Genomic DNA, 15000 nt, shown 5'->3' with positions numbered 1-15000 from the left:
AAGGCAACTTCGGTTTCAAAAGACAGACTTTATGGCGATCATTAATTGAGCCTGAAGTCGACTTGGCGAAGTCTTTTTACCGAAAACTTAGGGCTAAAGATTCGTGCGGCCAGCTTTGTGAACTATGCTTTGCGTAGTCGACTTTAAGGACTGGCTTTGGGGAGAGGTGGAAATGGCCGCAGAGTTCAAACGGTTGTACGCACAAGACCTACAAAATGTCATCGCTGTCATAGCTAACAGTCATTGTGTGTGTTACAGTGCTGAACACGGGTCTGCAGAGGAGAACCCTGGGCGACAACTTTGACGAGCGACTGACGCCCACTCACTCCAGCTTCATGACGACGGCCGACAACCGGTTCATCTTCGCCTCGGGCTTCTGGGACAAGAGCTTCCGCCTCTACTTTTCCGAGACAGGTAGGTTGCTCTTCTTCTTCTTCTTCTGCGTTCGATATCATGGCCGTCAAATCTTCAGGTCGGTGGCTGCCATGAAGTCCGCAGTCTTCAGCAGTTCGGCAGTGGATCCCCAGAGCTTGGTGCCCAGGCTGGTGTCTTCTGGCCAGTAGTGCTGGCGTGCCAGGTGTGGGCATGTTTGTAGAACGTGCTCAGGGGTTTGCTCCTCTGAGCCGCACTCACATTGGGCTGTGTCACGGAGTCCCAGTCTCTTGAGGTGTTTTTTCAGCCCACAGTGACAAGTGCGCAGACGAAGAATAGCGGTCTGGCTTATTCTGTCCAGTTTGTTGATTTGGTCTTTCTGTGGGTCGTAGTGGTTGTTTTTTGTCTTCCAAACTGTTTTAGACTTTCGTTTTAGAAATGTTGCTCAAAATGGCCGTTGTTGTACAGCGTAATCTCCCTTTTTCAGACCGTCAACAATCTGAAAAGGGAGGGAGTCTTAAAGTGGGGGTAAATTTACAGAGGTTATTAACAGAAAATCTGAAAAACAGGGTCTTAAAAGGGAGGGAGTCTTAAAATGGGGGTGACTTTACAGAGGACTGGCTTTAATGATTACACACACACACACATGATCACAGACAAACAGGGTCTTAAAAGCAAGGGAGGGAGGGAGTCTTAAAATGTGGGATGTGAAAAGGGGGCTCCACTGCACGACGGGACAGGGAATGGACCAGCCAAAGTTGTGCCTGCATTGCACGACAGGTGCGTTTTGGTCAAGATAATACTGAGACATCAAACAAGTTGTGTCAAGTGATATAATCGGAGAAAAGCAGGTCTTAAAATGGGGGTTCCACTGTATCAAAAAGGTTCTGAACGGAAAGTCTGAGAAAACTAGGTCTGAAAAGGGAGGAAGTCTTAATTCGGGGTGTCTTAAACAGGGGGTCCCACTGTATCAAGACACTTGGTCTAGATAATAAGACAACAAACACGTCGTGTGAAACGATATCAAAACATTTTGTCTGCCTCAAACTAAAAGATGAACACTGAATACCTGGGATCAGTCATGACGGAGACAGTAAGATGAGTCGGTGACGTTCACAACTGCTTTTGTTTGTTTCAGCCAAGATCCTGCAGGTGGTGTTCGGCCACTACGACGTGGTTACCGTGGTGACGAGGTCAGAGTGCAACGTCAACCAGGACTGTTACATCGCCACGGGATCCAAAGACTGCACCGTCATGGTCTGGCTCTTCAACGCCAAGGCGCAGGCCATTGTTGGGGACAACGGAAGTACGTCATTTCTTTTTTTTGTTTTAAACATTTTTAACCACGTTTTAAATACAACACAGCATACAGATATCAGCATCATCATCACTGATTATCAACATCAATAAGAGATCAGTAATAATATGCAAGTAACAGTTCAAAATAATAATTTTAAATGTTTTTATATGTTGAACGCAAAAACGGTTTGTTTTGCAAAGGTAATGAAGTACGTCCTTTCTGCTCTGGCTTAAAAACAGCAAACTGAAACAAATAGACTGCTAACGTTTCCAAGTTAAGAATCAAAACGCAAGAGGGGTTAGTTTGTTGAGCGTTTTATGAATGACACGACAGAAGATTCACAATACTTTGACTTTTTGGACTTTTAATTGTCAAATGAGAATGAGAAAATGGAGACGTTATTAGCCTGGGTGTTGCTTGCTTAATCTCTAAAGATGGCAGCAGTAAATCTGTTAGTAATTGTGCATATGTGTGTGTGTGTGGGTGTGATCATGTGTGTGTGTTTTGATCATGTGTGTGTGTGATCATGTGTGTGTGTGATCATGTGTGTGTGTTTTGATCATGTGTGTGTGTGATCATGTGTGGGTGTGTGATCATGTGTGTGTTTTGATCATGTGTGTGTGTGTGATCATGTGTGTGTTTTGATCATGTGTGTGTGTGATCATGTGTGTGTGTTTTGATCATGTGTGTGTGTGTGTGTGATCATGTGTGTGTGTGTGATCATGTGTGTGTGTGTGATCATGTGTGTGTGTGTTTTGATCATGTGTGTGTGTGTGATCATGTGTGTGGGTGTGTCTGTGTTTGTGCACATGTGCATGTATGCGTGTCTGTGCATGCATGCATGCAAGCATGTATGTGTGTGATAACTTGCTTTCTTTGTCTTTTTCTCACACTTATAATGGATGTGTGTTACTGTGTTGCAGGTGTGGAGAACCCGACCCCCAAAGCTGTGCTGACCGGCCACCAGGCAGAGGTGACGTGTCTCGGGATCATCGCTGAGCTCGGCATCGTCGTTAGTGGGTCCAAAGGTGCGTTTTAAAACTAATTTGAAAATGAGGACTGTTTGCTCAAATGTGCTGTGCTGAGTCTCTACCATGTGCATTAACACAGCTGTGACTAGAAGCAAGATAAACAGAGGAAGAGTTCTTTTTTACCATCCCAGTCCCAACATCTTAATATTCTTGAAAATATATGGTTTTACCTTCAAATTCAACTACAGCACATATCCAGCACCAATTAGTCAAATGCAAATCTAGATGAAGCTGTCAGTCTTCACTTGGTTGCATTGCAAATCCACTTACTGAAGACTTTGTTTGTGTTGCTGGTCAGTTATAAGGAGCAAAGGACACACATCTAAATATCAAAAGTCTAAAGGCCTGAGCCAAGTAAACTAGTTTTAATGGATTGCGAGCCAAATGTATCACTTTAAATTTGTATTCGAATATGGCCATCACTTATAGCACCACCCTGTTCTGTGGAACCCCCTTTTAAGACCCCCCAGTTTAAGAATCCCTCCTTTTTAAGACCCTGTTTTCTCAGACCTTCTGTTCATGACCTCTGTACAGTTACCCCCATTTTAAGACTCCCTCCTTTTTAAGGCCCGATTTTCTCAGATTTGTGGAGGTCTTAAAAGGGGGGTTCCACTGTACTTACAATTGTGTACATTGCCCTGACGTCAACCTTCCTGCTTTACAGACGGCCCCTGCTTGGTGCACACAATCACCGGCGACTTGCTGCGATCGCTCGACCCCCCAGAGGGCTGCAGGTCACCGCGACTGGTCACCATTTCACGCGAAGCGTTCATCGTGGTGACCTTTGACAAGGGTCACGTGTGCTCATTCACCATCAACGGCAAGCTTCAGCGCTACATGGACCACAAAGACACACTGCAGGTCAGTTGTTGTTGGTGTTGATTTACTTTTGAGCTCCAAAATTGTGAGATAAGCACACACCAAAACCGTGGGGAAGAAAGAACGACGCAAGCAGAGCACAGCCTCTGGTGAGACATACCTGTGCAGCATATGCGGGAGAAGCTGTGCTTCCAAAACTGGCTTCCATTCGCATATTTGAAGACGCTTTCCAAAATTTGAACTGTTTGCTTTCATGACGTCAGCATTTTTCAGTACTTTAACACACTCAATCAACGCTGATATAATTTCTTTCTGTGTCATTGTCTTGTCATTGCTACGACCATCTTGGGCACATTCTAAGATAAGTCACAGCAATATTTTTTTTTGTTCTCTCGTGTCTCTTGTTTGTCCATAAAAAGCCGTTAGGTTGAGGTTCTTGTGAACATGTTGTTTGGTCCTGAACAAATTGTTCCACGAATTGAACTTTTTTTTATTTTTTTTTATTCTTTATTTGGAACAGTCTTTCTGTTTTGGATTTTGAGAAATAAATGGTCGGGGATTCTGTTCATTATTGAAAGATGGTTAGGTTTGGCTATATCTAAAAGCCTAACAGAAGATTGATGAAATTCTCTGTTGCTGAGTGGCCATGTACATTCTTCAGAAGTAATTTCACCTTGATGATTCTGATTTCAGGCCCAGACGCTGAGTCGTGACGGGCAGTACATGATTCTGAGCGGTGACGGAGGGGTGGTGGAGGTGTGGAGGACGCACGACTTCAACTTGCTCTACACCTTCCCCCAGTGTGACAGCAGCATCCGCTCTCTGGGACTCACGCATGACCACAAGTAAGAATGCTTTGTTGGAAAGCTAGATTCATTTCTTGAGAGCAAGATTAAATTGTTGAAAAGCTAGTTCAGATACAGTGGAACCCCCTTTTAAGACCTCCACAAATCTGAGAAAATTAGGTCTTAAAAAGTCGAGTCTGAAATTGGAGGTAAATGCCCAGAGGTATAATATGAAGAGAAAATCTGAAAAAGCGAGGTTGTACAAAGGAGGAAGTCTTAATTAAATTGGGGGGGGGGGGGGGGTCTTAAAGGGTAGGTTCCACTGTACTGTTGCTGTGTATGTGTCTTTTCACAAGTAAAATATCAAGTCATTGTCATTGACCCTGAAAAAACATAGTTATTTTTATTAGTTCTAGGTATATCACTTGTTATAATCTGGCTTAAAATCTCGAAAAGAAGTGTTATAATTCAAAATAGGGAGAAGCTTTTAACTATAGTCATTGTCCTGTGTGCTAATTTTCGGCAATAAAACCCAAACTGTAGCCCTTGGAAGACGCCATCATCTCTCATTCATACTGAGAATGATTTACCAGGTCTTTTCTGTACCAGAAGCATGCATGCTACACTTCCTGTGGTACTGGGGAAAACAGTGGCCAGCCATACGATGAGGTCTGTTGTAAGCTGAAATAAACAGTGGCCATGCAGCCATACGATGAGGTCTGTTGTAAGCTGAAATAAACAGTGGCCAGCCATACGATGAGGTCTGTTGTAAGCTGAAATAAACAGTGGCCAGCCATACGATGAGGTCTGTTGTAAGCTGAAATAAACAGGCAAACAAACACAACAACACAGTCATTCATTCTTGCTTGTGTGTTTTCAGGTTCCTGATCGCTGGGTTGGCCACAGGCTGTGTCCTGGTCTTCAACATTGATTTCAACAAGTGGCACCATGAGTACCAGGATAGGTACACCTAATGCACCTGTACACACCTGTACGTCAAAGGTTGCAACACCTCACCCAACATCTCCATCTTGCCTCTAGGTGATCATTTCCACAAGGACGACAGTGAAAAAATCAGCATCTTGCTTCAGTTTGTCCTTCCTCGCAGTACAGGAACATACCAAGTGTGTTAGCAATCGTGCTGTGTATCACAAGAGTGGTGTGTCGTTCTAACAGGCGTGGCTTTGTGCCAGGTGAACAGTGCAACCTGTCAAGATCAAGAAAAAAGACAGGAGAGGTTATCCAAAGCAGATGGACTGCTGACGTTCCAAACTCAAGACCAGAAAAATCAAGACAGGTTAATAAATGGAACTTTTCATGAAATACAATACAAAACATTCACCAGAACCTTAACCCTTACACTGGTGCAATTCTGTAACACATGTTACATAGCCACTGGTGAATTAACAGAGAGAAAAATAAAGAAAAACGGTCATATAGGTTTTCACATCCATGGGAGGGGTGGGAGGTAATCGGAACCGACCAAACAGACTGAGCCAGTAGCGCGACATATGTCGTGACAACCAGGTGACAGTATACGTAAAGTAGCGCGACATATGTCGCGACAACCAGCCTAAGGGTTAACATATGGGTCTAATAAGTAATATTATGTCTAATATGAAGATGTTTAAACAACACATGTTTGATTTTTCATCAGTTTGGTTGTGTTATGTTTATTATTGACGAACAAACAACACAGACATAAACTCATGTGAAGATGAGAGATGGAAGCATAGTTTGAGGTTCTTGTGAATGTTTTGTATTGTATTTTATTTAATGTTTTACTCAATAATATGTCTTAAATAGGAGAGGAAGAAAAACAGCAGCTACATTGGGGTGCAATTGATTGAGGTGGGAAAGATAGAAAAGATGTGTAAATAACGCCTGTTTGATTTTCATCACGTTGGTTGTGTCTATCTTTTTTTTTTTTTTTTCATAATCATTCACAGGCAGATGGCTGAAGCATGTCCATTTGAGGAGTGAAGTTTTGTGGCTATGAATACACAGATTCAAATGATATGGTATTGTATTACAAATCAAGCCCACTCTAGGAATGGTTTATTGTGGATTGAAGTGTGCACACTTGGGCAAAAACATGTTGTTTTGTAGTCTGAAGTGTGTGCATTTGAAGAATGTTCTTTGTTCTTTGAAGTGTGGAAAAGTTGAGTGTTGGTTTGAGGTAGTTAAACACTTGCACCCATGAGTACAATGTCGTTTTGTCATTTGAAATGTTTACTGGTGTAGTTTATAGTGTGCACTCTCAAAAAGTATATGTTGATTGGAGATGAGAAATAGGAGGATGACTGAGAAATGCAATATTTGCTGGATGCATGTAGCTGGATATGGGTGTAATAGTATTGTTGTACATGATGTGCCGTGAGATTGACTATACTACATGGGTGAAACTCTTCCGCCTCAGGGCGGAAATCCGCCAAATGAAATTGGTCCAATAAGGAATTCCTTATTTTGAAAATCTGTAAAAAAAAAAATTTTTTTTTTTTGGGCCGGCGATCCGATCTGTATTTCCCCTAACACAGTGACCGGACATCGCGGAGTCTTTGTTTCACTGGGCGCGCGAATTATCGGACTACAGCTTCGCATTTGTTACCATGTTTAATGTGCAAATTTGTGTGGTTGAGATACCAGGATAGGCCTACTTTTACCCTTAAAAGCCTGATTTTTTGTTTTCTTCCGGGGGGCTAGGCCCCCTAAGAGGGCGTTGCCCCTGCACCCCACCAGGGCCTGGGCGGCCCCTGGACCCCAGCCTCACTGATTTTCCTTATTTTCAATTCTGATCAGTTTCACCCATGATACTATCATTGGTCAACCCTCCTGTGTAAAATGTCGGTGCCTCTTTCCCCAGTCTTTTTTCTGTAGAAATTGCATCAGAAACAAAAATAAAACTTCATGTGTAAATCTTTATTTTCTCATCTCATTCATTCTCTCTGAACACCAATAGGTTGAAGCACTGTGAATATTTTCTATTGTCCTTTGTAAGCTCTTATTTTTTTTATTCTTCATCTGTTCGTGTTTGCCAGATTAGCGTAATTATCCTCGTAACAGACATTTCATGTCATTATACTTGTAACTGACATTTCATGTCATATAAATGCATCTTGTGCAATCAGAGCTCTATTTTAATTATGGACACTTGTTTCATTTGGTCTTGTATTTGTTGTATTTGTTGGAAGAATATCATTCATGACTGCTCTGCCTTAGGCAGTCAGAGTTTTATTCTGAATTTCTTCACATGTTTTTCTTTTAGGATATTCACATGTTTAAATTTCTTTGGAACGAACTCATTAGGCGCCAATTATTACATCCTAGGTCAAATGTATGAGATTAATGTTGGGATTGCGAAGATGTGGTGGTGGCAGGTTTTGCATGCAGAGTGTAAATGATGCAGCTGATCCATATATAACGCTGAGAGTATTCGCACAATTGTCTGTGTGCACGAAGCAGATGAATTGTCGGAATACATGGCTTTGAAAATGATCTGTGATTTGACTGAGTGAAGAAGTGGCGTCGAGACTGAAAGCTCTGTGCAAATGTTTTGGGGTATCAGTAAATAAATAAATTGTAATCTAAATATATATATATAAATATATTCCTATATATTCATGTGTCTGTTGATGGTTGTAGTAAACACACATACTTGCAGCGACATCTGTGAGAAATATGCAAGGGGAACTTGTGATAAAGTGTGCAGTGTCCATATCACTTTTGTGCGCACATTAGTCGAGAGTGAAATATTGTTGCCGTCTTCTTGTATCTTGTGTGTCGAATCAAGGCGTACTTTTAAATCATTGTGAGGTTCACACAGTGTGGTGTGGTGTTAATTTTGTTCTGTGCACAGTTCTTGTTTTTGGAGTTAAATATGTGTAGAGCGATGTTTACACTGATACCTGCCAAAGTTAGACAACAAAGGGACCAGCCAAGAATGTCCGTTCATTGAAGGTGTCTTCTTAAAAAAGGGACACCTTGGTTACATTGAAAAGTAAGTGAGGAAGATCTCGTTTGTGTCCGTTTCTGCCCCCCGCGGGTTAGGGGCAAGAATTTACCCGATGCTCCCCAGCATGTCGTAAGAGGCGCGACTAACGGATTATGTTTCTCCTTTTATCCTTGTTAAGTGTTTCTTGTATAGAATATAATCAATTTTTGTAAAGATTTTAGTCAAGCAGTATGTAAGAAATGTTAAGTCCTTTGTACTGGAAACTTGCATTCTCCCAGTAAGGTACAGTAAAACCTGTCTCTAACGGACACCCTTGGGGAATGGTAATAGTGTCCCTATTAGACAGGTGTCCCTTCTTCACAGGTGGAGGGGCCGGGGCAATATTTTACAAAGAGCACGTAAAATGAACAAGACACTTTTTGTCAGTCCTGTAGTATGTATTTATTGGATTGAACATGAGACTCACTGAAAATGTGAGTAAACAAATGATACATGTAGCAAACAACAACAACAACAACAACATCCCCCCCCCCCCCCCCCCCCCACCTACCCCGTTCCCTACACACACTGTGCATTCAAACTTACGCAAGTCGGACGTCACAAAGCTAAATATAGCTGACTCTTCATCAGTCATTCAACGGGAAATTCCGCAGTGTGTCTCGACCTGTTTCATTAAGTTTTTCTAGTCTCAGCATAAATTTATGCATGGAACAGAAATTTAGCTGTGTTAACTATTGTTTCCTTCGAAGGATTGCTTACAAAGAGAGAGAGAGATCGAGAGAGAGATTAGTAGGAGGGGGGAAGGGGGGAGTGGTAAATGATAAATGGTTGCATTCAGTTTTGCGTCCACTGACAGGCAGATTCTTCGATCTTGCAGTACAAAACCACTCCCATACCACGTTGTTCAGGTCTTCATATTGCGTTTTCCGACGTTTCACAGTTTTTTGGCCGATTCGCGCACCTGACTCCCACTCCTTCATCACGTCTTCTTTTTCCGATTTGATCCTCGCGATCTGTGTTTTACCACATCCCATCTCCTTCGCATGATTGGCCGCTATCTAGTTTTTTCAAGGCAGCGACACGCTGCTCTAAAGTCAACGCTTTTCTTTTTCCTGCTGGAGATTCCATTTTCAAACACAGTAGTCTACTGTTGCTTTTGGTTGTGACTGTATCCACAATGCGGAAAAGCGAAAGTGAGCCGAAAGTGAGTGAGCGAAAGTGGGTCTCCATCTAAACAAGCCACTGATTGGTCAGAAAAGGGACAGGACAACCAATCAACAACCATTTGTGCTACGGCTACTGCTGCCGAGCACTGACTGCATAACAGTCGAGTTTTCGAAGTTGCGTTTTTGTGTACGTTGTGTCCGTTTGTGACAGTGTTTACACTTCCTACGGTCCAAAAAATCGTGTCCGCGTCCGTAAGTGGCAGGTGTCCGCCCGTTAAAGGTTAGTTATTGTTGAAATCGTGTTCGTGCCATGATAAACTGTCCGTATGTAGCAGGTGGCCGTTACAACAAGGGTCCGCTAGACTCAGGTTTTACTGTAATATATTGTACTACGTTGCAAGCCCCTGGAGCAAATTTTTGATTAGTGCTTTTGCGAACAAGAAACAATTGACAAGTGGCTCTATCCCATCTCCCCCCTTTCCCCGTCGCGATATAACCTTGAACGGTTGGAAACGACGTTAAACACCAAATAAAGAAAGAAAGTGTCCGTTTCTTGAAAACAACAGGATGTGTCCTCTTTTGGGAGGTGTCCTGTCTTTAGAAGTCCTTGCAGCATGGGTTCCTTTTTTGAAAGGTACACTTCATTTAACTTCAAAGGACAGCATAATTACATCATGTGTTAGGTGCCCTCTGTTCTGAGGTGTCCTTTCATCAGAAGATTATTATTCATGATGATTTTTGAAGAGGACAATGCAATGAACTTTAAAAGCCAAAAGGACATCAGCTGTCCTATGTAAGGAGGTGTCCTCCCATCAGAGGGCCTTTACATGAGCTATTCAATATTAAGGTGTAGCTTCTAACAGTTGTATTGTCTCCTGTGTAGATTTGTTCCGCTTTGCAATTTACGTAGTTTGAATTTTGAAGTGGTTTTTGAGGAGGTTTATAATTAGATTTGCTGTGTCTTCTGATATGTCATGTTTTCAGATGTACATTATTATGTAAAGGGAATGGAATGGTGCTTATCATTTCTTTTTACAGTGTGTGACGTAACATTGTGCATTCCTTCGCGACGTGTTGAAGCTGTTGTTGCTGTTGTGTTGCATAATTGGATCGATTGAAACCAAGTGCTGTTGTACTAACAACTTAAGAAAATGATTGAAAATATCTTTTGTGGCACGGCATTGTATTCCATTTTCTAAAAAAGATTTGTGTTCCTTATTTTCACCAAGCTTGCCAATGCCAGAGACGATATAAATGGTGTGTACTGAAAAATATCATTGACATTCCAATGAGGTCTACTTGCGCTTAACATCTAGTCACAGAAAGAGATTAGTAACTGCCATACAATATGAAGGACACGATCTTGACTTTCACTTTAAAGGTAACCTTCTTTGTTAATAATCATGCAAACCACCAGAGACCTGTCTCAGTGCAGAGTGAATCTGATTTTTTTTCTTCTGAATTAATTTCACAACCGACACTAATGTTGTAAACCTTTTCTGAAGCAGCCAAGCTGTTGATATTTTACATGTGCACGGCCAAGTGGAAGGATGTTGTAAAACCCAGATAAACGCCAGGACACATTTGTACTGTACGTTGTAGCCCACGATTGTTTACAAGATAAAGACACAAAAAAGAAGGTATCTCTAATGAGTTTTTAATGAGAAAGTGATGGTTATCTCATCAGTTGAACCTGTTTTGCATTATTTATGATGAAGTTACAGGGGCTGTCATATATTATGGTGCATATTTTGGAGAGCCTTCAACTTCAGCACTGATAGGGCTTTGTTATCATTTGTTGTTCTTGTTTACGTTTTTTTGATTATTTTTTTCTGCGCTAGATTCTAATAATGCTCATTATTAGAACTAGAAGGTCATTGTATTAAGTGATTCTTTTGGTCAGGCAGTCTTCATTCCCTTCTAGTTTTTATTTCATCTTAGGATCGATAGAATGTTATTTTGTCATTTTCTATTGCTTATTATGGGTAAGCTTAAATAGAACAGAATTCTGTTGTTTGAACTTGTTTGTAAAAAAAAATTGTTTTGTGCTGTAATTCATTTTTCTTCTTAAATAAATTAATTTTAATTTAGTCTAGAGTAAAATCATTTATTTTACAGCTAATACTTTTGTGATAGCTGGGAATAAGTGAGTGACTGGTGATTATTTGCCTGCATTATAAACAAGTATTGTATTTTTCTGTATTAAACTTGTGCTGTTCAGTGTACTTTAATGACTGACTATAGTCTTTAGGAAAAGAGAAGATGAAGAAAAGTGTGTATTTAGCTTTTTACTGTGACTCTTTGCCTAGACCTTCAAATTAGTTTCAAATAAAGTGTGCCTGTCTTGTAAGTGTGTTTGTTGCATGCGTAATTAAGTAAAGTGATGTCATAATGGTTGTACTTTTCTTTTTTCACAGTTTGCTTTGAGGATTGTTTTTCTGCTGTTTTTCGCCCCTCATTTATGTTGTAGTTTCCTTTTGAACTTTTCTTTTTGAGTGTATAAATTAGAAATCAGAAGCAGAAAGACTGCTTATATCTGATTTTAGGATTAAATGAGATAGTAAGGCTTTTTCTGGCCTTTTGTGTGTACATTTCAAGAGGAAAAACTTGGCAGTAATTAAACAACAGCAAAATGAAACAAACCGAATTATAATTTCACAGGTCTGTTCGCCTCAGGAACACTGCTTTTCACAAATATTTAAATTATTATGAAGTGAATCAAATCATTCAAACCATCTTGGTTTGTGGAGATAGTCTTTACAAATACAATCATGCAGTTTCAACGAAAAAACATTCCCTTTTAAGAATTTACATTCCAGAAATCTTGGCATGCATTAATTACTGCGATAAGATGTATACACAGATTTCAAGTTTTATGTAACCTATAAAGAGACAACAGTTCTCCAAATCCGGTAAATGCAGTGGTACCTGTGATGAAAGGACAGCCATGGGACCAGCTGAAGGTGTCCCTTTCTTACAGGTTATCTTTCATGACAGGTGTATATTTTGTGAAACCCCCCGCGGGTTAGGGGGAAGAATTTACCCGATGCTCCCCAGCATGTCGTAAGAGGCGACTAACGGATTCTGTTTCTCTTTTTACCCTTGTTAAGTGTTTCTTGTATAGAATATAGTCAATTTTTGTAAAGATTTTATGTGTATGTAAGAAATGTTAAGTCCTTTGTACTGGATTGTACTACGTTGCAAGCCCCTGGAGCAAATTTTTGATTAGTGCTTTTGTGAACAAGAAACAATTGACAAGTGGCTCTATCCCATCTCCCCCCTTTCCCCGTCGCGATATAACCTTCGTGGTTGAAAACGACGTTAAACACCAAATAAAGAAAGAAAGAAAGAAAGTATTTTGTGAACAAAAACCAAAAGGTGTCCTCTATTTGCAGGTTTCCTCTCCCTTGACGGGCCTGGTATGGCCGGTACCACTGTCAGTTGCTGTCCTATTTCCAACTTGTGATAATCAGTTGTTTAAAGTCACAATGGCAATAATAATTGGGACTGTTATTTAAATGTAGAGTACACCTATTACAACTGCATTGTACAGTGGATGCGGTGCATAATGCTCAAGGCATTTTTATTTTCTCTTCTCCTTTTCCAATACAATGAGAACCAGATGTTGCAAGTAACATATCAAAGCTGTACGTCATAGCTGTTAAAGTGATTTTGTTTTCTAATCTTTGATCTTTAGGCACATTTATGTAACTTTTTATTACTCATTAGTAACTGTCGCACGAGAACGAATACGCTTGCGGCCAGCCAAAATGGTCTTTTTATTTGAGAGGTCCTCCTTTCTTTCTCAATAAGACACAGAGGATTTTGTTCTCTCCCCCCCCCCCCCCACCCCCTGCTATCCATACAGTGTGTAAGAGAAAGACTATAAGCTTACCTAACCAAGACTGCAGATATACTCATTTACCTGACAACAATTACATCACTAGCCTATGTTATTGTAGAGTTTGGCGGACTCATGCTTGTGACTTTTATACATGGCTATATGTTGTTCAATTTTTAGCAGCGGTAAAAATAATAAAAACAAATGATAACGAATAAAGAAGTGATCAGTTTCTATATACGAAGCATGAAGTTAGATGTTTTGATATACAGTATCAACTCTGCAAGTGAAATCAACAGTGGGGGTGTGCAGTCAAAAGAGACATTTTCTGTCAGACAGAGAAAGATGCAGCTTTGAAATTCTGTTCATTTCATCATGTGATACTGAAACATTCCTCATCCTTGTTTTTGATTTATTTTTGTACTTTTTAATTAGCTGTTGTGATTGTAAGTTATTTATCACTTTTGACATTTTATGTATTTGAATTGTTTGATAATGGCTTTGGTTGTTTGTACAAAAATATAGCTTGAAAAGTGAGCATAAACACAAGTAATTGCATGTTTATTTATTTCTTCTCTTCACATTGTGAATACCTAAATCTTTTTATTCCTTTGATTCTAAAAAATTTGCTTTCATAGGAAATGCTTGTTAAAGAAAAAAAAAGTCAATAAAGCAGGATATGTTACATCACATTTGACTCACATTTTTAGGAAGCAAAACTGCAATACCTCCCTCAATTTTTCTAGGTGGAGAACCTGCAGGCCTTGTGAAAGATGTTTTACAGTTTTACATGTTGTGTTGTATTACAGTACCTTAGTTAGCTTTTGCTTACAGTGCCTGAGTGTATGTAAATGTGGTTTTGGCATTGTTTTTAGTTAGGTTTAGAACTAAAAACAACAACAGAGGTAGTTAGGTAAGTGCTTAAAATAAAAAATTAGAAAAAAACAAAATTTAGAGTTTTGCGGTACCATGCAGTTTCCTGGCAGACTTACGTTTCTAAATAGTTTGTTAATTTGTTTGCTTGTTTTCCCTGCATAAGAAAATGAATTTACTTGCCTCATTACTCAGTTCAGTATCCATGGAAACACTCGTGGGACCAGAAGTTATATAATTTGCATGTTATTGTTATATTCTGATCAGACACTATTCGGATGCAGGTAAAATTTGTTTAAGAACAAGAAAAATGTAAGTTCAATTTGTGGAAAGCATGGCTCTTTCGTGAGTGTTTCAGCTGATCTTACACTTTTATGGTGATTATTGTAAAGAACAACAAAAATGGAACAGAAAGTTGCACAGAAGAAAACTTTTCGTGGATTGTTAATATTCACAAGATTGATTTTTGTTTGTTAGTTGTTGTTGCATGCTGTCATCCTTGATTTGAAAGCAATGACCAGTTTATTGCATATTGTGAGAGACTGCTTTGAAAAATCTTGTGCATTGATGCATCTCCAATGAGTGGTAGCTAATCATCGGCAAAGCGTCGTCTCGCAAGATAATGCTAACTATGTTGATTATCATTTTCTGTGGTGGTGTTACACTGTGAGCCAGTGTGTTTGTTATTGTTGATGAGTTAACTGTGGTAATAGAGAGAGGTTGGCCTTCAGTGCTTGGGTCTAACAAGTGAAAGGGAACAAATGCAAACGCTATAACTTGCTTGTGCTTAAAAAATGCGAGCTTTGTGTTTATTCTGTTGGATTCATTCATAGGTTGTGTGTTAATGTTGTCACCCTATAA

At 40.0% G+C, this 15000-nt stretch overlaps 1 protein-coding gene across 1 annotated transcript in view; it reads left to right on the top strand.

The window, feature by feature from the left end:
- LOC138968325 (neurobeachin-like) overlaps window positions 1-9807 on the top strand; it is a gene marked incomplete in the record, with an annotated part of 320875 nt that extends 311068 nt beyond the window's left edge. The window contains 6 exon segments of the mRNA XM_070340879.1: window positions 259-414; window positions 1511-1678; window positions 2596-2700; window positions 3368-3564; window positions 4216-4367; window positions 5188-9807. Of these exon segments, the coding sequence (XP_070196980.1) occupies window positions 259-414; window positions 1511-1678; window positions 2596-2700; window positions 3368-3564; window positions 4216-4367; window positions 5188-5281 (872 nt within the window).
- Between the last annotated feature and the right edge of the window lie 5193 nt (window positions 9808-15000).

The sequence above is a fragment of the Littorina saxatilis genome, linkage group LG6 (genome assembly GCF_037325665.1).
Source record: "Littorina saxatilis isolate snail1 linkage group LG6, US_GU_Lsax_2.0, whole genome shotgun sequence".
Taxonomy (NCBI): Eukaryota; Metazoa; Mollusca; class Gastropoda; order Littorinimorpha; family Littorinidae; genus Littorina; species Littorina saxatilis.
Note: the sequence above shows the minus strand (reverse complement) of the source record. Positions and strands in the feature narration are given on the sequence as shown.